General features: G+C 38.0%; 2 protein-coding genes across 2 annotated transcripts; both read right to left on the bottom strand.

The window, feature by feature from the left end:
* On the bottom strand, positions 1 to 1,317 carry LOC141638010 (uncharacterized). Its single transcript, XM_074447466.1, has 3 exons — positions 490 to 1,317; positions 133 to 416; positions 1 to 28 (listed from the first exon to the last, which is right to left on the bottom strand). The coding sequence occupies exons 1-3, from the start codon at positions 1,315 to 1,317 to the stop codon at positions 1 to 3; spliced, it is 1,140 nt and encodes a 379-aa protein (XP_074303567.1).
* Positions 1,318 to 4,832: 3,515 nt separating this feature from the next.
* On the bottom strand, positions 4,833 to 7,346 carry LOC141638017 (uncharacterized). The gene is made up of 2 exons (XM_074447468.1): positions 7,238 to 7,346; positions 4,833 to 5,706 (listed from the first exon to the last, which is right to left on the bottom strand). Exons 1-2 carry the CDS (start codon positions 7,271 to 7,273, stop codon positions 4,870 to 4,872), a joined length of 873 nt encoding a protein of 290 aa, XP_074303569.1. The 5' UTR covers positions 7,274 to 7,346; the 3' UTR covers positions 4,833 to 4,869.
* Positions 7,347 to 22,592: the final 15,246 nt, after the last annotated feature.

The raw sequence follows: 22,592 nt of genomic DNA, 5'->3' as shown, positions 1-22,592 counted from the left end.
TTAGTCATGTGATGAGCTTTCTCCGAACCTGCAAAAAAAGCAATAAGAGGTAGACAGTCAGTCGAAACTTCCACATGCCACCGCCCCTCCTCTTTAGCCCAAAGGACAACTTCGCGTAATCCCAAAGCTTACGCTTGCAGGGCTGATTCAGCTTTGATTGCCTTGTACTTTTCCACCATTATTTGACCTGTTTCAGTGTACGCCACCCATCCTACGCTTGCCTTTTCCTTTGATTTCCATCCTGCATCAACCATAACTCTTGTGCATTCACAATTGTAAAGTACACCTATCGCGTAGAAAGGCTTACTCTCCCTTATCCACTTTCCAATGTCATCACCCATTTCCTCTCCCTCTTGGGTCCTTTTCACCTTATTCTTGTTGCACACAAGCATAGCTTCATCCGCTTTTCGTACTTCCTGGGTCCATAAGCTTAGGAATAGAAGAGGATGAAAGCTCTCCCCCTTGAATAAAATTCTATTCCTTACACACCATATACACCATAATGTAGCCATGCATAAATCGTATGATGCGACTAGCACCCTCCTCAAGTTTCCCTAAGTAGTCGATCCATTGCATTACCCATTTCCTAATATCCATCCTATGTGCTTGTGATGATTGAATACCCAGTTCCGTGCATGCCCAAAGCCGCTTTGAAATTTCACAATCCCTGAAAAGGTGTTCCATTGTCTCAGTACTGACCTCCTCATATCCACATAATTTGCACCTTATCTCAATTTGAATATTTCTCCTTTCAAAGTTGACTCCCACAGGCAATGTATCAGTAATGATTCTCCAAATTAGTATCTTCCACATTGCCGGACCCGGCAGTTTCCACAATTTCCTCCTGCAGAATGTCTTCTCCTCCTCTCCTATTCTTGCTCTATCCTTCTCTGAACCTTTTAGTTCCATAAATTTTGAGAATAGAATTCCATACCCACTTTTCACATTATATTCACCACTACTACTATACGGCCAAAAAACCGTATCCTTCTTTCTAGAAAAGCAAAGAGGCATTGCAAGGATTTTACTAGCAGTTTCATCCGAGAATAACTCCTTTATCATATCATTCTTCCATATTCCACCCTCTTCTGAAATCCCTTCATTACACAAATCTCTCACCTTTAGGTTTCTAGTGTTGTCCATATCAACTGAGATACTCTCGTTCCTTCCCTCCGCCAGCTCCCCTTCCACCCATCTATTAGTCCACACATTAAGGCTTGATAGAGGCCCCGGCTTCCAACCCATATGCTCCCTTATCAATTTCAATCCATGTTGTACACTTCTTGAACCCCATGAATACCCCGGGGTATATCTCATTACACCGCCCTCTATTAATTCCTCTTTATAAAGTATCTTTCTAAAGATCCTATAAAATATGAATCATGACCAAACAATCCTCCACCCATGTTTAGCCGAAATGCTTCATTCAAGCATTCAATATTCCTTATGCCAAGTCCACCTTCGCGCTTCGGGAGACTAAGGAATCTATGACTACACCGATGAATGGTTTTTCCCGATTTACATCCACCCACCAAAAATGTGACAAAAGAGAGTTAATTCTATATGTCACACTTACCGTACCTTGAATACCGATAGACGAATTTGAGAGATTTGATAGAATCGATGAAATGAGGGTTAGCCTCCCAAAGGAGATAGAAAAATTCCATTCCATGACGAAATGCGCTTTACCACATGGTTAATAAGGCCCTCGAAGAACGCCTTTTTTGAACCTTGGAACTCCGTCGGTAGCCCCAAATACTTTCCCATACCTTTATTTCCCTTAATTTTCAGAGTCCTCATACACTCCCTTGCCTTCATTATTTTGGTACTAGGGCTAAAAATAATCCCGGATTTCTCCTCATTGATTATTTGCCCTGACTCCTTGCAGTAATTTCTTAATAGTTTGTTAAAAACCTTCACTGATCCATCCTTATCTTGCAGAAAGAACACCGCATCATCCGCAAAGAATAAATGGGTCAATTGTCTTTCTCCTTACGCCAAAAAAGAAATAAAAACCAATTATATGGAGCGACTTTGTAATTGACATCTTCAGCAACTCGCATCTTCAACAACACTATACCGCCCCTAATGCACGAGACCGATGTTGTCATCATTCATCTAGGATCATGACCCCGCCATTTAGCAAACATACAAACGCCAATCTTACACTCGCTCCACCCAAAACACAAATTTTCATCTTAAAATCTCGAGTTTTTACCTTATTTTAATAAGTTGTCAAAATTAAAACTAAAAAAAGCACAAGTCTTACGAAATCATCATACTAAAAGTACTTGTTATTAAACTATAATCCTACTTTGCATAAGAAAAACACAACTCTCTATTTATAATGACAAAACTGAAAGTTGCAAGGAATGAAAAATTCAAACTTATTAGTTATGAGATTTAGCCCGTTGTTATAAATTTAAAATGACCACATAGAGTTTTTAACGAAAAAATTTGTGTATATAAAACGCACCCATAATTTAATATTTTAATGAGGTTATAATGGTTATTACTACAAGCTAAATTCACTGTAGTTATGTTTGACTTGAATGGATGTACTCCCTCCAATTCTGCCTATAGTTCCCCTTTCTTTTTGGCACAAAAATAAGAAAATGAATATAGACCACACAAAACACCCTACCCCACATGAAAATGAATTTGGACCACACAAAAATTACCAAATAAGGAAAGAGGGAACAAAACGTGACTATCATCAAAAAGGAAAGAGGGAACTATAGGCAGAATTGGAGGGAGTATTAATTATAGTGGTAGCACCTAAAGATGGCCCTAAAAGTGGAGACAAGTCCGTAGGATTCGCAACGGGTGTAACGACTTTACCTGTCGTTTTAACTTTATTATTACTGCTCGTCAACTACAATACAGTAACACCATTCATTCAACCATAAAACGACAAGAGTCGGTAGAGTAACATAAAGTGCAAAATTAGCTAGAGAATAGTTATCCTAGTTATACGGAGTTTAAGATAGTCTCTCTTAAGACGATATTATTCGTTTTAACTTTTAAACTTAAATGGGTTAAGTACATATCATTTGTGTATATTAAGGGATGGCAATGGGTCGGGTTGGATCGGGTTTTGCAAGATCCAAACCCGATCCACTTACTTATTGGATCACAGATCCATATCCATACCCGATCCATATTCAAAATTTTAAAATCCATACCCGATCCATTATACTTTTTTCAAACCCATACCCGCTCCAAATCCATACCCGATCCACTACATAATCCAAAACTCAATACGAAACTTGATTTGACTACATAAAAATTTAATCTTATATAACAAAATTTAAATTTCAAGGTTAATAAAACCTAAATTTTCAATAATATCCACTTGGATCGGGTTCGGGTATGAATGGATCGGGTTTGGATTTGGTTCGGGTTTTCCAATAGTGGATATGGATATGGGTTTTTAAATAGTGGATCGGGAATGTGTTTTTAAAGAGTGGGTTTGGATCGAATTTTTTCCTTCGGTTCGATTCGGGTTCGGTTCGGTTTGAGTCATAATTGCCATCCCTATGTATATAAAAATGCAAAGAAAAAACAATATATGTATCTTATATACCCAAATGATATGATATTAAACCCGTCTTAAAGTTTAACTTTAAGAACGATTAATGCCTAAGAATAAAAAAGGAAGTGTCTTAAGAGTAGGTGATAGTCCTAACATCGCGGTATGCGGCTGCACATGGGAGACGTAGTAACTAGCAGTCTAGCAGTATTAGACTATTAGCCATTTAGCTGGCCATCCCATGTAACGTAGGTAGGCATACCTATAATAATATGCTCCCTCCGTCCCGATTAATTGTCGACGGCATATTTTTCAGGTTAAAGGTGATGTATACATCCAATGTAAGATAGTTGTCCAATTTTAACACAAAGGTAACTTAATGGAAGGAAAAAATAGAAGTATTGCATTGGTTTTTGTCTGTGATAATTATCCAATGAAAGATAATTATTGTCCACCCGGTTTTAAATTACAGTATACGTGAAAAAAGGGTTTAGTGAGTCCTTACATTATGTAATTACATTCTTTTTAGTTGTCAAAAAACAAAATTATCTCGTCAACATCCTTTAATTTCCGTTAATTAATTACACTTTTTTCCCTCCGATATATTTTCATCTTAATTATCCTTGCTTATACAAGTATAAATGTATAATCACTTTACTAATTTAAAGTCAAACCAAACACCAACTATCTTCCGAACCAGTCAAATAACTTTGAAGCACAAAGGCCCCTCCAAAATTTCATCTTTAATGATGAAAATGGTCAAAGATTTTCCTAAAGTTTTACTTTCTTAGTTTCTTATTAATTAATTCAATTTTCATAAGACAATAAAGTTATATTTCTAAAAAGAGTAGCATCGAGCTAGAATAATTCCTCTAAAGATTACTACACTTGTGGAAATAATAAGTGTTAAAGTCTTGAATAAAGTTGGATGTTTGAATATTGTAATCAACTCTAAAAGGTTGCATGCCGACAAACATTTGAACGATATATACATGCGGAAATAACTCAAATTCTTGTTTAAAACGGAGATATTCGTCTTAAACCTTAAAACATGACAAATACATGCATAACAATTTATATAACGGGTTGCCTAAAAAATGGTAAAGATTTTGTCCCTATTAGCATCACGTGATAGTATTCGAATTCATTTTATGGAAAACGTACATCCCTGTCCTAAGCAAGATTACTTAGTCAGTAAATAATCTCAAACGGACAACAAATGACCGGGTCAAATGAAGTAGACTTCAACCAATATGTTATCATAATTCTAAAATCATAAATTTACAAGCACTTCAAAATTTATACAAGAATATTATTAGGGAGAAAAGAAATCAAGTTCATAGTAATCTCTGCCTCTTAGGAGTCGGACAATCAAAACTCACATTAGAGGACATCATGTTCCTATCTACTAAACAAGACCCACCAAATGACCCATTACCGAAATCCAACATAGGATTCGGGCTAACACCCATTGACCCACCCGTAACCTGACCATAAAACCGTATATCACCCGACCCGTTGACTAACTTCTTATTATTTTGACTTACAAGCCCAACCATATTTGAATTACACTTTTTAGGTTGCACAAGAGGAACTTGCTGGGATAACATGCCTGGCGGGTTCCTCCATTGTGGAAGTGAACCGGCAACCATCAACGTTTGTAAAAGCGGACCGGCTTCAAGCACGGCTTGTAAGAGCTTCCCTTGATGCGGGCGAGGCCTACCCTTGGCCAAACCCTCAATTATCAGCGTGGGCTCCTCGGCGACTTTGGTCTCTAGTGGAGCACACGTCATCATACCTCGAGTAGCGGCCCCACCAAAGTAAATACTATTACTAGAAGGGGTCCCACAATCTTCAATCTCAAACGACGAGCTATTAGATTTAGCTAAGGAAGGATGGCTCGTCGAAAGAGGAGTATCAGGTGAAAACGGTGTCGTCGGAATTATAATTTGATCAACATTTAATGGCTTATTATTGTTGTTGAATGCTAAAATTTGTTGGAGTTTCTTCAATTTTGACTTTGCCTCATCTCTTTCCATACAAGTTATACGTAACAATTGAACAAGTTTCTTGATATTCTCATTGTTTTTCATTATTTCTTCATTTGTTATCTTTCGTGTCATTTCTAGCTCATATGTCACGTACTCCAGCTTATGTTTTAGCTCTTCAACACTCTGTTAAGGAAAAAAATAGGGCATATTAGTTAATCAGTAGGTCTTGCTTATGACGGTTAGGCATATTTAACTCGGTTGTGAGTGTAATGAGTAGGTCTTGCTTATGACAATTAGGCATATTTAACTCGGTTATGAGTGTAATTTTAACTTAAGACGGTTTTAACCATGGGTTTGTAAACATAATACTCCGTACTTCAGAAAAACCAAAAAATTGGACAAATTTTGAATTATATTATATGGAATGTAACTTTCATCAAAAAGAAAAATCTTTAAGGGGAGATCTTATCATTGAATAAAAGGACCCATGAAAGATACTTGTCTAGTTAATCTAAGTCAAATCAGTATTTTTTGTTTTTGTTTTCTTAGACATTGTAAAATTGCCAATTTTTTGTACCTTTAATTGCATATACGAATTAAATTGACAACAATAATTGGTACTCACTCCATTTTATATATATACATGACATTTTTGTTTTTGCGAAGTAACAAAATTATAAATACTTCACCATTACAGTCCTGTTTGGTAAACAACATATTGAACGAAATTAGTAAATTCCGACCTAATTAGTAGTTTGACCAAACAATCTACTATTTTCATGTGTTTGGTAAACGACGTATTCTGTAGCATATTGGTCAGAATTTACTGTTTTTGAATATGCTGCTAATAGCAGCATATTGCATTAACATATTCCCTTTATTCATGAAATCATTCTAATTATCTTAAAATCTGCTATTTATCAAACACTATTTTCTAATTCTGCTGATTTGTTTGATAGTCCAGCATGCTATTAAAATCTGCTAACCGTATTCTGTTAACGTTATCCGCTATCATAAATCTGTTTCTACTGTTTGCAAAACAAGGCCTACATTTCTTAGAATATCGCTTTCATTAGTTTCATATGAATATATGTTTTGTAATATTTTCTCATGTATTTTGATAGGAATTGAAAGTTGAGGTGAGTGTCTGAGATGTGAAAATGATTTATTAAAATGTAAATTATAATATAAATTTTGCTCTTAGGTCTTAAGATAAACAAATTTGATTATAAAAAATACGGAGTATAACAGTGTAACAAAAAACAATCTGCTAAAGGATTAATTTAATTTCTACATTATGTTAATGTGTTTTGAACCCATGTATTTTTTATTTCTTTGAATATCCAAGCAATTGAGAAAACTTGATTTCACTAGATAGAAAAACCATTCACAGTGCATAAAAATGACAATTTACGAGGAGAATAAGAAAATTAAATTAAAGTACGGGTGCTGTTAACATGAAAATGCAAATCATAAAACTACCATTTTACTACAATTTATCGTCTTTTCTAACATGTATTATCTTAATTCTTCAGACACATTACGAACCTATAAAAAAAGAAAATTACAAACATATTACGAAATGGTATGTTTATCCCATTAATTTGTTTGCCTTTACTTAAAATTTTTTTTTACAGTGAATACAAAATGTAAGCAAATGACCGAGTCGAAAAGGGTAAGGGTTAAAAAAGAAAAAGAAAAAAGAAATACACACCTCATGAAATGTCCATGCATGACCAAAATCCTCCATTGTTGCTCTTCAATTATTAAGCAAGTTATAATAGACTAAAAATTAAGAGAAAAGTGAGAAAATTTAGAGGAGAAATGAAGTGAGAAAAGTTGAGGAGTTTGGAGAAAATGACAAGTTGAGTTATTTATAGAAATGCAAGTGTGAAATGAAGGTCTAATAAGGACAAAATAAGTGGCAGACCAAATTCATATCACCGATTTTATAAATAGAAATTTTATAGAATTATTTAAGGTAGGATGACATTATTACCTAAAAATTATTAAAATTTCATAGGTTAATATTCTGAAGAATAGGAAACTTACTTAATAAGAGTTAGATTAATTAAGGTAATAGGGTGTTTTTATGGTAAACACTCCCCTTGTTTCATGCTACTTTGTCTATGGGTTATATATGTCAACATTTTCTTCTCATGTGAGTTGCATTCTCTAGTCTTTTGACTTTTTTTTCCCTATATTTTTCGGTTTAGGTCATGTTCTTTTAAATTGAAACTATCTGAAGTGAACTTAATTTAATGGAACTAAACTGAACTGAACTGAACTGAATAAGAATTTTTGAAGAGAAGAACTAAACTGAACTGAATCGAATGAAGCTAAGCTGAGCTGATTTGAACTGAAGTGACCTAAAATTAGGTCGGATGAAATTACATGAACGATAACTTATGCGATTTAAGTTCACTACCACATTACTTAGGATTGAAACTCAAAAGCTCTGATTACACCGATACAACTCCTTATTTGTTGATCAAAGTGTTCATAAGTACTACAAAATAACAATAGCCTATGAGGTTAATGTCGTCTCTAAGTGCATAATTAACTGACACAATTATAATAAAACTTATACTAATCCAATGGATAATGCGGGAGGCGCAGCCGGAAGGGACTTCAGGTGCAAGGTTAACTGCCCGAGATAACAGAAACCAACCACCACATTGTGTTATTTAAGTGACTTGCTTAAATATTCCTTGATTTTACTATGCGGACCACAAAATCTCATTGAAGACGGTGATATCCGTCACAAGCTTGTGATGGATATCATTTTCTCTCACAAAATACCCATAAGAGGTGAGTGGGGAGCACATGGGGGTGCCCCACCTTGTCCCCTCTCCCTTTTTGTGAGAGGTCTTCAGCTTGTGACGGGATTAACCAGTCACAAGCAAGACGCTTTGTATGCGGACAAACCCTACCAACTTTTCTCATTTCTTTACCTATAACCTAAAATTATCAAATGACAAGGGACCAGATTGAGTGTGAATGATAAAATTATTAATCAAATTCATTCTAATTAAAATACAAAGGATAACAATTGACTGAGATAACCAAAATGAAATATAACAACAAATGACCGGAACAGAGGTAGTATTCATCTCAACAATTCTTCAAATCAAGCTCACGAACGCGGTGTATTTTGATTAGATAATTAACTAAATTAATTTAGTTATCCTTTTAATTTTGTTCATACACTAATCATTATTATTATTGTTGCAAAAGCAGAAGAGTGTGCTTCCATTGAATGTATGTCTACGTATTATTAGCGGCTTAACTTTACTTTAGAAAACCGACAAAGCTACTTAATTACGATTATTGTAGTTTATGTAGACTATAATCGGCTGACCATAATTAAATTATTGGTGTACTAACTTGGCTCACGTAGTGTCGTAGTACAATGAATCTAGTTAGCAACTTCCATGCTAACGTACACTATTCATTATTATTGTGATTGTATACTAAGATTTATCTCACTATATTTAAAATGCGACTACTTTTGTAATTCGATCTTTTCCTCTTCGGCAAAAATTGATTTTATTAATAAAACCTCATCAAATACTCGTGAATTTATAAATTTTTGTCAAAAGTATTTTTAATTAATTAATCCACACAATTATATTGTTATATAATTGAGAGTTCATTCGTTCTCTTGTAAATTGTAATCATACAACTTATTACTCCGTATTTATTTTTATTTTTGCCTCAAAAGATACTAACTAAATTAAAATAAGTTACGGAGTACAACTTTATTTCTATAGAACTCCACCTTTGGGAGGAGCGAGTTTTTAGTTGTTGCTTGTTGAATGCAATGTCGAGTTAATTCTATTGTGAATACACTTCCATATAAAAAATAAGGGGTATATTATATCAAATTTTCAAATAACAGTCTCACTTGAGTTAAATGCAATCGCTTTGCCAAGAACTTACAATAGACTTTTGTTCGCACAACAGAGTAACGCTCTCCTTTAAGCTAATACTTTGCTCTTATAAATTATGATTGTACAACTTCATTTCATATTTCATAGTCTCCTTAACTAAATGCTAAGCCATAATAAAACCAAGGGAATTATTTTTTTTCGATAAAACGTAAGAAATATATTAAGGATCGGATAACAAAATACATCGGTTTTGGATTGAGTTAGGACGAATCCACCTAGCAACCACTACTACAAATCCAGGCAACTACAACGCCCCTTTAACAACGTTTATTCACGAAAATCACAATAGACGTTGTAGAATGTATGGCGCGATTTTTACTAAACTTAATTACAACGGGTATGGTTATATAACCGTTGTTATACGTTTTAACAACGGGTTAAATTTGCACAACCGTTGTTAATAATTTGGCGCAAAATTGGCGCAAAGTTAGTGAAAAGTAATCACAACGGGTATTTTTAAACTCGTTGTTAATACTTATTTGACAACGGTTGTTGATTTACAACCGTTGTTAAAACTTATTTAACAACGGTTGTTGTTGAACAACCGTTGTCAATACTTTCAATACTATAAACCACACAAACACGGATCGCCTACGACCACAAAACACATACATAACCTAACACAAACACAAACACGGACAAACACAAACACAAACACAAAAAACACACTTTCTCATCGTCTCTTTCTCTCTTTCTCTCTTTCTCATCGTCGCTTTATCATCTCGCCGTCACTGTTGGTTTCATCGTCTCTTACTTTCTCTAATTATCAGGTAAATCTCGCCGTCATTGTTGGTTTCATCGTCTTTCATCGTCATTGTTTTCTTTTTTTAATTATTTCATTTGCATGTATATATGATGGGTTTTTATCGATCATTATTATGTTATTATTCGCTTAATTAGCTCGTAAAATAAATTAAATAAAATAAAACAAAGAAGAAGCAAGATGATAGAGAGGAATGCATGATAAACTTAATTAATAATTCATTAATATATATATATATATATATATATATATATATAAATACATAAATTAAAAAAAGAATTACATTTCTAAAAATGCAATTCTTATATTTTCATAGAGAGTCTTATTCTCTTCTATGATATCCCTCCTCTCCTCCTTAGCTATTTGGAGGTTTCGTTCAGCAGTTGCTATATCGTCATATAGCTGCAACAACTGCTGTGTAACACCCCCGTACACCAAAACGCCTTACCAAGGTCCATTCCAGTGTATGACGGTGTCACCATCTCGGTTTCCCGAGGAGGTAGATCAAATTAGACAATATAAGAACAATATTACATCATGAGGACATCTATTACATTAATAGAATATTTGTCACAACACCATATTATACAAGACTCTAAATAAAAATACAGTTACAACACTTGTGATTCTACATCTCTAGACCGGCAGCGTGATGACTCGATCCCTCCAATCCCAGCAGCAGTAACCACAATACCTGCTAAACCAACTGCTCACCATCCCCGAATGGATCACCGCAGATACCACAACACAAAACGGGGTCAGTACTGACTAACCAAATATAAGATAAAACAATGAAGTAAATAGCTGATCATCCACTATCCCACACTCATCACCACGTACCAACACCGACTACACACGAAGTGTGTAGCCCCGCCAGTTACCCATCGCAATGGTAATCCTCGCCGCCATGGGTGACCGCACCCATCCCCACCTAGTCCGGCTCCTCAACGAGCGACTAACAGTCCCTGTCCCTTAATGTGCACATCCCCTCCCGTGGCGGGTTCCACGGAGGGCGAACTAGGGTGTGAAGCCACTCCCGCAAGTGACTCCACCACGATCTCAATCACAACGTCACAGTTGTCACACGACAACATCAACATTACCACAACCACTATACTCCGATGATCAGCGGATAGCCATGATTCACAATACAATCATAAAATTCAATTCAATTAACATGATGGCGAGTAGGAGACCCTACCTCATAACAAAGCATGAAAGACTTCCATCTATAGCCACGCACAACTCCATTAAGCACCCTAACAATGGTAACCATATCCTATTACACAACTATACTCAAATAATCATACAAAAGGACACAAGGCGGCAACTTACCTAACCTTGCACATCGGTGACGACATAGACAACCACCATTCACGATCACCTCGCTCCGCGAATCCCGACGTTCCCATGGTAGGGGTTAGGCTAACTCCTTAGAGGTATGAGGCTATGGAGTGATAGAGTAAGGGGATGGTCTAGGGTTAGAGAAGGAGGAACTGTCGAGGAAATGGGAAAAATAGAAATGAATCTCGCGAACTAGCTTTTATAATAACGCGTCGACAGCCGTCATACTCGGTCGAGTATAGGAATACTCGGCCGAGTAGACCCCACTCGGTCGAGTGCTGGTGGTACTCGGCCGAGTGGCCTCCGCTAGGTCGAGTAACTCATCAAAATGTCTCCTATTACCAGTCTGATCTCTCACCAATCACTCCTAAGGTCTGGTTAGTCAACATGGTCAGTCAACAACGCTCCTACAAATCCTGGGTGTTACAGTCTTCCCCCCTTAAAAGAACTTCGTCCCCGAAGTTCAGCCCGCACGACACTCCCTGCAATAATACATACTGTGACCTTAACCATCTTCACAAAGGTACACAAATTCACAATGTCCATACATTACCATCAGCTAACCTACTCGACAACAATCATTTACCACAGCTACCTTTCTTAACAGTAATTCATTCCCAAAACAGTATTCACCCTATACCTACACAAGGATGCAATTGCAACACTCTACACAATGTAGGAAAACCATACATACTTGTAACTACCACGTTCCATACGTTTATATTAAATGTTCAAATGCAAAGCAATACACCATTGTAAAATACATAAGTACACAATCACCACATTCCGAACACGTATACCAATTACCATCAATTGCATCAAATCTTCATTTTACTTGACCCCTTTTTCGCCATAAAATAATCATATTGATTGAATGCAACATAGATGCGGCTTAAAACCAACATAATTGTAATCCAATATTCCCGAATGTGAGCACGCCTAACATACGTATGATTCCCAATATCTATTATAAAATTAACCACTTACACAGGAATAAGACATCTCTCATAAATAAAATGCTTGTCATAAGACTGGGTTGAGCCTTCCGTGTATAGTATAATCTTTATGCTTCAAGGAAACATGACATATTCCGAATGTTGACTACATACATATGGTTCCCAAAATCATAGGTATAGCTAATATATACTTTACATAATTAAATACTCAATTCCGCGACATTACACACATATTTTACATAACTAAATACTTAATACCGCGACATTACTCTTCCCCTCTTAAAGGAACTTCGTCCCCGAAGTTCACCACTAAACACCTCCCCAACCATACGCAAAATGTACTACATGACTACATGACGGTGACATTACTCATAAACTCGTGGAGCCCCAATTTGTTTGGCAACTTTACCCTCTTGTGACTTACAAGGACTCAATGCTTCAGCAACCCACATGTATACTCTTGTAGCGACAATTAACATATAAAATAATTGAGAAAGAGCATGTCTATGCATAGAAACAATTATCGTTGAGGTCGAACATATACATACATGCAAACTTTAAAGTGACTACGTGATACGAGTCAAGTGTTACCTTCATATACTTTAATGTCTAGGGTATCCCACTCCTAAACACTCTAAGATTCCCCTAACCTGGGTAACACAACAAAACATTCGTAATTTATAGCCTATATCAACAATCACGAATCCATGAGACATTCATAACACCTATGTGCAGCATATTATCGTATAAAATAGGAAGACAAGGTATTAACATATCTTTCATTTATTATTACACGACTTGTAGTTCTCTGGTTAAGCAATATTCGGCCGGATAGAAGTGGACACTCGGCCGAGTGAAAGCCACTCGGTCGAGTATATGATCACACTCGGCCGAGTAAGCTTTACTCGGTCGAGTAGTGTCTATGCTCGGTCGAGTATTCATATCCCGAGAGCCCTTAAAGGCATTACTTAAAGCTTTTACCATCAACCTGCATCACACTCATTACAGTAATATGAAACACATCTAGGTCCCAACGTACACATCACTTAACCCGTCTCCGCACGATATTTAAGTAGCTAACGACCTTATGGCCAAATACAATCGTCCAACAAGAATTACCAAATTTCGAAAGCAATATCCAAAGGAGAGGCAATAAATCCGACACTACAAAACAAATCCGTCACCACTAAATAAATCTAACATCCAAGAAATCAACTAAATAAGAGTAACATCCAAGATCAGCAATGAGGACCCTCCTCCATGTCATCACCACCACCAGCGCCAGAAGTACCTGCACCTGAACTCCCGCACTGGAAAACCCGTGCCGCCGAGTAGTCCCCTCCCGGATGACCGCCGGAGTTGGCTCCCCACGGTCCCCGCGAGGTAGCCAAACTCGGTCTCCTCGGAGGTCTCCGAAACTCGGGTCCACCCCATAATTGTGGAATACTCCCGTATCCACTCCCGGTCCTCTCCACCATACAAGTGCCAAATCGGTCCGATGCCCGACTAAGGGTCATCTCGTGAAGGTTACGAGCACCAAAGTAGAAGAGATCCGCTCCGCCACTCATGAGGTCGCATCCTAGGGTCATGCACCGTAGGGTATGACGAGCACTTGGTAAGAATGGTAAGGGTAGGAGTCGGGAGCAGTAAGAGGGCTCGACACAACCGGGTCTACCCTAGATCGCCTAACCCCACGACGCTCTCTAGGTGGGGGAGGTGCCTCGCCTTGTCCCTCGTGTGTAGTAGCGAGGCTCGGGTAAATCCGAAGGATCCGTGGGTCAATCGTAAGACGGGGCTCGGTCTAGGAATGCCACAAGGCTCCCACTCGGCCAAATGATCAACAACGGGAAGGCGAGCGGGTCCGGAAGTACCATCCACATAGTTCCTCTCACCCTCCAAGCATACGACCCATCATCCATCTTCCTCAACCATCGGTTCGACGCCAATACGGGCATCCATGGTGGGTACAACCTCAACATACTCGTTCCCCTCGGGAGGTGGGGCCTCAAAGTCGGTCGGGCCCCGAGCTAGGCGGGTCACTATGGCCCCGCAAGCAACAAATCGGGTCTCGGGCGTGCCATGAGCTCCGGACTAGAGCACACTATACCAGAGCACCGTAGTAAAACGGTTTCCGGCGGTGAAGGTTAAGGTAAGACACAAGGAGCATGACTTCGTGAGAATTGAGTTTACTCACGTCATCTCTCGAGTAAAGCAGGCAGGTCAACATCCTTAGGAACATACGAAGGGACACGTGTTGAATGTCATTAATCAACATGGCACCGACGGTAGGGCGGGTCGGCCGATCAAATACGGAAGGTACTGAGGTGCGCCACTGTTCTTGGCCACATCACTAAGGTAGTCATCATCCTCAGCCTCTAAACCCAAATGGTCGGCCAACTCATCAAGGGTAAGCTCATGATCCTCATTCATGAGACGAAAAGAGATGGTCTTGCCCTTCCTATCATAAACAAAAGAGCTCAGGAACTCTAAGGTCAAATGGGGGTAGGATTTCTTTCTCAAATGGTACAACCCCTCCATGCCCAAAATCTTGAAAATGTGCACTATGTCCTCTTTAATTCCTAAAGTCTCAAGGATACTAGGGTTAACACAACGGGTGGGACGAAAAGGACGACGCATAAGAGCCACGAAAGCCTTACGATGATCAAAGTTAGCGAAAATTACAGATGGATGAGCGCCACCGGCGGTACAACCGGTTCATCGCTACCATGCCCAACCTCGAGTTGGACCTCCGCGCGAGGTCTCTTGTTGGGTAAACCTCTAGTTTTCACCATACTGCAAGAAAAACATTCTTAACAAGGGATTGACATATGAAAGTTCTTAACACAAAAGACGGACTGTTTTACTTGTATATCGATTTTGGAATAAGCTTTGGAAGATAAACTAGCAGAAATCACCATCTATTTTACAAATCACATTGTTTCCGCCATTTTGTTTCAAAGCAGAGAATGATCCTCAACAACAAAAAGAATTTCGTTTTTGCTAACCCTAGAACTCAAAAATTGAATTTTTACTTCATGGAATAAATCAACCAAATTATACACAAGTTCTATGTGTGGTCAAATTCGAAAATCAAGAAGTTTAAGACAGAATTTCGATTGTTTTTAACCGGAAATTGAAATTTAGCATGTTAATACACAAAGTCTTTGAAAACAATCAAGGAATTTGAGTTTAGATCTTACCTTAAACTGACTTAGGGCAATTAAGAACAAGTGTGGCACCAAGATTTCACCCAAAAGCTTGAGAAAAGAGGAGTATGGAGTTTTAGAGAGAAGAAAAGAGGAAGAGGGAGGCGGAAATAAGAAAGAAAAGGCTCGAGAATAGGGTTTTTGTATAACCCGAAATTGGCTTGCTACAGCGACACTCGGTCGAGTGTTTGGAATACTCGGCCGAGTGTTCACTACTCGGTCGAGTGTTTAGGATACTCGGCCGAGTGTGCATTACTCGGTCGAGTACCTTTCTTACTCGGTCGAGTTTTGAAGAACAGAATCGATTTTTATTCTAACAAAATGGGCACTCGGCCGAGTTTGGTCCACTCGGTCGAGTACTCGCATCTACTCGTTCTAATATTCAAATAAATAAGGAGTCGTAACTTTTACTGTTCCTGCAAAATCAAATAACATCGTTCGGAGTTCCGGGATTCCGGCTCGTCACAATTGAAGCTGATCCCTACCATGTAATCACACAACAACACGTACATCTGCACATTCACCTCCAAACAATCATCACTCACACTTTATCCCTCACTATACCAAAAACTATTTTACCGTACCCATAGAGCACATGTCACAACCCAATTACGGTAATTATCAGGTTTAGCTCTATATCACATCATTTCTACCTCTACTAATCACCGGACACACCTGTTCACATTTGTAATACCATAATTTCACACCTAACACATTCCAATTAAACACATTGATTAAGTTGTCACTGATCACACATAGCAACAATTCCATATTCACTTCCACTTTTCTACCTTCAAACTAACACATATCACTCTAGTAATAGATACGCACACAACAGATGCACACGACACACAACACTTAGCAATCCACGACTCACACTAGCTACCCTTTACCCGTGTCTGGCTTAAGTCCGATGGGGCCATGATTTTGAAATGAGGGCGCCTACTCACCCAAAATCTAGCATCGGCTGGGGCTCCCAACGTACATACACCAGGTTCATTTTAGTTGACACCCTATGTTCATTAATTTCGTTGGTTCAGGTTCCAAAATCGTCGGCTCTGATACCACTTTGTAACACCCCCGTACACCAAAACGCCTTACCAAGGTCCATTCCAGTGTATGACGGTGTCACCATCTCGGTTTCCCGAGGAGGTAGATCAAATTAGACAATATAAGAACAATATTACATCATGAGGACATCTATTACATTAATAGAATATTTGTCACAACACCATATTATACAAGACTCTAAATAAAAATACAGTTACAACACTTGTGATTCTACATCTCTAGACCGGCAGCGTGATGACTCGATCCCTCCAATCCCAGCAGCAGTAACCACAATACCTGCTAAACCAACTGCTCACCATCCCCGAATGGATCACCGCAGATACCACAACACAAAACGGGGTCAGTACTGACTAACCAAATATAAGATAAAACAATGAAGTAAATAGCTGATCATCCACTATCCCACACTCATCACCACGTACCAACACCGACTACACACGAAGTGTGTAGCCCTGCCAGATTACCCATCGCAACAGGTAATCCTCGCCGCCAGTGGGTGACCGCAGCCCATCCCCACCTAGTCCAGCTCCTCAACGAGCGACTAACAGTCCCTGTCCCTTAATGTGCACATCCCCTCCCGTGGCGGGTTCCACGGAGGGCGAACTAGGGTGTGAAGCCACTCCCGCAAGTGACTCCACCACGATCTCAATCACAACGTCACAGTTGTCACACGACAACATCAACATTACCACAACCACTATACTCCGATGATCAGCGGATAGCCATGATTCACAATACAATCATAAAATTCAATTCAATTAACAGTAGACTGAGTAGGGAGACCCTACCTCATAACAAAGCATGAAAGACTTCCATCTATAGCCACGCACAACTCCATTAAGCACCCTAACAATGGTAACCATATCCTATTACACAACTATACTCAAATAATCATACAAAAGGACACAAGGCGGCAACTTACCTAACCTTGCACATCGGTGACGACATAGACAACCACCATTCACGATCACCTCGCTCCGCGAATCCCGACGTTCCCATGGTAGGGGTTAGGCTAACTCCTTAGAGGTATGAGGCTATGGAGTGATAGAGTAAGGGGATGGTCTAGGGTTAGAGAAGGAGGAACTGTCGAGGAAATGGGAAAAATAGAAATGAATCTCGCGAACTAGCTTTTATAATAACGCGTCGACAGCCGTCATACTCGGTCGAGTATAGGAATACTCGGCCGTGTAGACTCCACTCGGTCGAGTGCTGGTGGTACTCGGCCGAGTGGCCTCCGCTAGGTCGAGTAACTCATCAAAATGTCTCCTATTACCAGTCTGATCTCTCACCAATCACTCCTAAGGTCTGGTTAGTCAACATGGTCAGTCAACAACGCTCCTACAAATCCTGGGTGTTACATGCTGCTCTGTCAAGCCATTTCTTTTGGCGTCCTTGAGTGCGGCTTGAGCATCCACAAGATAGCTCCTAAAACTGTCCTCGATGTGGAGCAACCGGCGGATGAAGCTCTCGGTCATGGTAAGAGTTTTAAGGATGTAATCGTTCATTTTGTTGATGAACTTTGGAGTTGTTAGTTTGAAAGATTAATTAGGGGTTGGAGATTGTTTTAGCAGTTAGGGTTTGAAGATAGTGAGATAATGGAATGGTGGTTGAGATAATGTATGTATTTATACTAAGTAATGTGTCCTTTGAGTTGTTTTTTAATTAATATAATATATGCATGTTTAGGAAGTTGTGCCATAATCATCATATCTCCCTGCTTCAAATCTAATGTAAACCCTTCTCATTTCATATATTGTCCATTCATATGCACAGTACAGGAGGGATGGCAGTAATAATGCATGCATCGGAATTATAACGGGCCCCGTAATTATGCATACATCTAGTAATATTTAATTTAATTTTTTTTTATTTTGTAAAAACAAATAACAACGGTTATGTAGAAACAACCTGTTGTCTTTAGTTATAACGACGGTTCTTTGTAAATTAACCGTTGTTATAACTTTCCCACCAAAATTGAGTCACACTTTCCACAACGGGTTTTTATACGTAAAACCGTTGTTAATAGTTTTAACAACGGGTTCCTTAAGAAAACCAACCGTTGTTAAAACCTTTTACAACGGACGCTTTAACAACGCCCGCTTTTTTATATAACAACGGTTTTTAACCGTTGTTATAACCTGTATCTGTAGTAGTGAACCCATACAAAGACAGCCAAACAAACGACGGCCCAACACAAAACCTAATAGGTGACAACAAAAATCAGATGTCGTCTTCATACTCCTATACTTTCCCTTTCATCAATCTTCAAACCTCATTTCCTTCGATCTGAAACTCCTCTTAATGCAAACCAATCGCCCGAATCCATCTCCCATCCCCATCTGATAATTGATGGCGAAACCCAGAGTATTTTATTCTCATGTCATCAATCATTAATTGCATCACTTTCTCCGGTCTCAGAATCCTTGCCTCATATCTGCAATAATTCCTTTAGTGCCACATTTGATAGATGCATGCATTCAAAATGGTGGTTATGAAGTCTTTTCGAAGTTTTGATCCTCCCAACCGTAATCTCTATTCCAGAATGTCCTGAGTAGGTAAGCTTTCTCCAATCCACCGACTTAGACAGTCCACGAGTCTTCTACTGTATTCACAATCGAAGAAAAGGTGATCTATTGTTTCACTGGTTCTGCCACAAATGTAACATGTATCCTCTTCACAAATTCCCAATCTTTTAAGTTTTGCTTTTGTATTCATGGCCTTATGATGATAGAGCCACGAGATGAAGGCGTGTTTAGGCAGTGTCCACTTTGACCAGACTTTATTGTTCCAGGGAAAAATATCTCCCTTATCCTTGAGACATTCATACCCCTTAGCCACTGTATATTCCTAACCTCTTTGTGTTGTCCACTGATGTTGATTGTAATAGTCTGATAGAGTACTTTTGATCTTGTATAGTTTTCTCCAATACCAGCTAGTATCAGTTTTAGGGCTATATCCTTGCCAGAAGTCATTTTTTATATAGATTTGATTGACCCACCTGACCCACAAATGGTCTGCCTTGGAAGCTATCCACCATACTAGCTTACTCACGGCAACCAAGGGAATTAAACATAACGAAAAATAGAGAAAAAAACATCGCTACAAAGGCTTTAACCTCAATTGCGTACAAGGGCATATGAGCTGACAAACTATTAGTAATTGTATGTAAGGAAAAGTTAATTGCAAAATGGGTTAAACAGTCCTCTATTTTCAAAGGTCCTCGATTTTATTGTCATGTCAGATATGCTACAAGCCATGCTGAAGGAATATGTAAAAAATATGGCCCTAATATAATAATTTATGTGCTATCTATTAAGTTACGCCCAAATATAAAGTGATTCAATACATTGTATAAAATATTGGCTTATTATTTATAAACGTCTTAAAAAGTATTGGGTCAGTCTATTATCATATCATATAAATCAATCAATCATCAATAAATCAATACTATATATTAATTCCAGAAACCAAGGGACTTCAATGTAATTAAAGAAATCTATACAAATTAATTATACTATATAGTTTTAAATCGATAGCACCGTGTGATTGACTTGTTAAAGGGACCTCGATGTAAATATTATATAGTTTTGGTTAAAAGTATAATATAAAGATGCCTTGATGAAGAATATTTATGGAAATTACATTAAATTAAAGTAATTAAATTTAGAAAACACAAGAATATAGTGGTTTTCCTTAAAATTAACATGCCCATTTATGGAATTAATTAGTATCATCATAGAATTATACATTTAATTAAATGGAGTAAAAGTAATAGTAGCAGCAACAAGATTAACAAAATTAACGGTATTAATGTGGGAGTAGTGACAGTTATAATAATGTTAGTGGGAGTAGTGAAAGTAACTACGAATGTAGTGAAAGTAACAGTGGTAATAATGAGAAAAAGTATGAACAATTAAATAACCAATCGACTCAAGGAAATATTTTATTTATTTAAATATAGGCCGATAAAATTAACGGGAATAATGAATTTAACAGAAAAAAAATAGAGGAATTAGTAAAAGAAACAATAGTAACACGAGAGTAGTGAACGTAATGATATTAAGAAAGAATGTCGTGAAAGTAATAATATTAATAGCGGGGTAGTGAACGTGTCTCATAATTTGAAAATAAATTTTACATTTCATCATAACTACAAGATATGCCGTAGAAAGATATATTACAAATAGTAAACATGTGAGTTAGACAACTCCAATATAGTTTATTTCATTGAAAAAAAAAATTAACGGTAAATAGAGGTATCCCGGGCGAAGTCGGGCACCAAACCTAGTATTATTGATACGGTCGTTTCTGTATCAAAAATAAACCTAAATAAAACTAACAGAGAAGCTAGTGATAAGTAGGGTCGATCTCCACAGGGAGATGGGAAAATGCCAGTTTTAACTAAGTCTATCTAGGTAACCAGTTCTTTGGGGGTTTGTTTGTTTATTCTAGACTAGAGAGATCGAAAGAGAGAAGGAGGGTAAAAGAGTAGAGAGTAAATAAATAGAGAAAAAGCAGCTAAGGCAGTCGGTTCACCGTGATTCTCTAGTAATGAAATCTAAGGTCTCAGGTCAATGCAAGTGTAATCTATGCAGCAATGAATATCTCCTTCCGGTCTCAATTCGCCCTAAAACAGTAATTGCTTAGCTTCCGCCCTAACTAAAGTGCTCTAATATTCGCTACAGGTCTCACCCTTTCCAATCTTCCGATCTAGGTCAAGGTTTACCGTGATTTATTAACTAATTGCGTCGACTCAATTAGACAAGAACAATTATATGTAGCGATTAACAACAAAGACTAAATTTGCATTAAACCTAATAACTCAATCTACACTTCCCTTAAAATCATGGCTCCCCTATGTCTTAGCAAGGGTTAGCTATGCATTATTATTGAGGTAGCAACAATCATACATAAGCAATGAAGGGCAAACATGATGACAAGAACAAAAGGAGAGATTAAAGATAGCAATTGTCAATTAAAGAAGGAAAAGCAATAAAGGGCAATAAAAGATTGAGATTAAAGGGAGAATCAAAGTACCGATTACAAATTGCAAGATCCGAGTAAGAGTTCTAAGGAAGAGTATGAGAGAGTCAGGAGAGGAGAGAGTAGTCGAAGTCTAAAAGAAGAAGAGATAGTAAAAGTAGTTCTTAACCTAGCTTATATCTAATTACAAAGCCCATCTCGGAAATAGGCAAAAACACGCATAGAAAGTAAAACCTCTCGATCGAGTGAAATGAAACCGCTCGATCGAGGACAAATCTAGAAATTCCTCTCGATCGAATAGAAATGTTGTTCGATCGAGTACTCCTTATATCAGCCCTTTCGATTGAGCAACAGAACAGCTCGATCGAGTGATTCTTTGATGGATAAAGCATTCGATCGACAAATAGTTGGTCGATCGAGCTATATTAGCGCATACGGACTCCTTGGCACCTTCCGAGATCAGTTCACGCGTCTTTAAGTGATGGATTCCAAGCTCCGATTCCTTATTCTCCAAAATGCATGCGAATGAGACAAGTTTAGGCTCGGTTTTGTTCCTTTCTGGTCCGTACCTGCAATTTACACAAGACAAAAGTAGACTATTCTCCAAAAAAGAGGTTTTTCGGGATTCCAGGGTCTCGGAATAAAATTCTCCGGAAATCACATAGAAAGTTCCTCGGGTCAGATAAAGCGGCCACGCAAAATTTGAGTAGCGACGGAAGACATTTGAGGGTGCCGGTATGCCATAAACCATCATTCGTCGAACCTCGGATAATCGTGAAAAATGGATTAATGC

This window comes from Silene latifolia, unplaced genomic scaffold (assembly GCF_048544455.1).
Source record: "Silene latifolia isolate original U9 population unplaced genomic scaffold, ASM4854445v1 scaffold_160, whole genome shotgun sequence".
Lineage (NCBI taxonomy): Eukaryota > Viridiplantae > Streptophyta > Magnoliopsida > Caryophyllales > Caryophyllaceae > Silene > Silene latifolia.
Note: the sequence above shows the minus strand (reverse complement) of the source record. Positions and strands in the feature narration are given on the sequence as shown.

Excerpts from the sequence above, each read along its gene's own strand:
- LOC141638010 (XM_074447466.1), bottom strand. The coding sequence starts at position 1,317 with ATGAGATATACCCCGGGGTATTCATGGGGTTCAAGAAGTGTACAACAT. Across the intron at positions 417-489 it reads GCTACATTATGGTGTATATG|GAAGTACGAAAAGCGGATGA; the intron begins GTGTGTAAGGAA and ends TTATGGACCCAG. Across the intron at positions 29-132 it reads GCTGAATCAGCCCTGCAAGC|GTTCGGAGAAAGCTCATCAC; the intron begins GTAAGCTTTGGG and ends CTTTTTTTGCAG.
- LOC141638017 (XM_074447468.1), bottom strand. The coding sequence starts at position 7,273 with ATGGAGGATTTTGGTCATGCATGGACATTTCATGAG. Across the intron at positions 5,707-7,237 it reads ATGCATGGACATTTCATGAG|AGTGTTGAAGAGCTAAAACA; the intron begins GTGTGTATTTCT and ends TTTCCTTAACAG.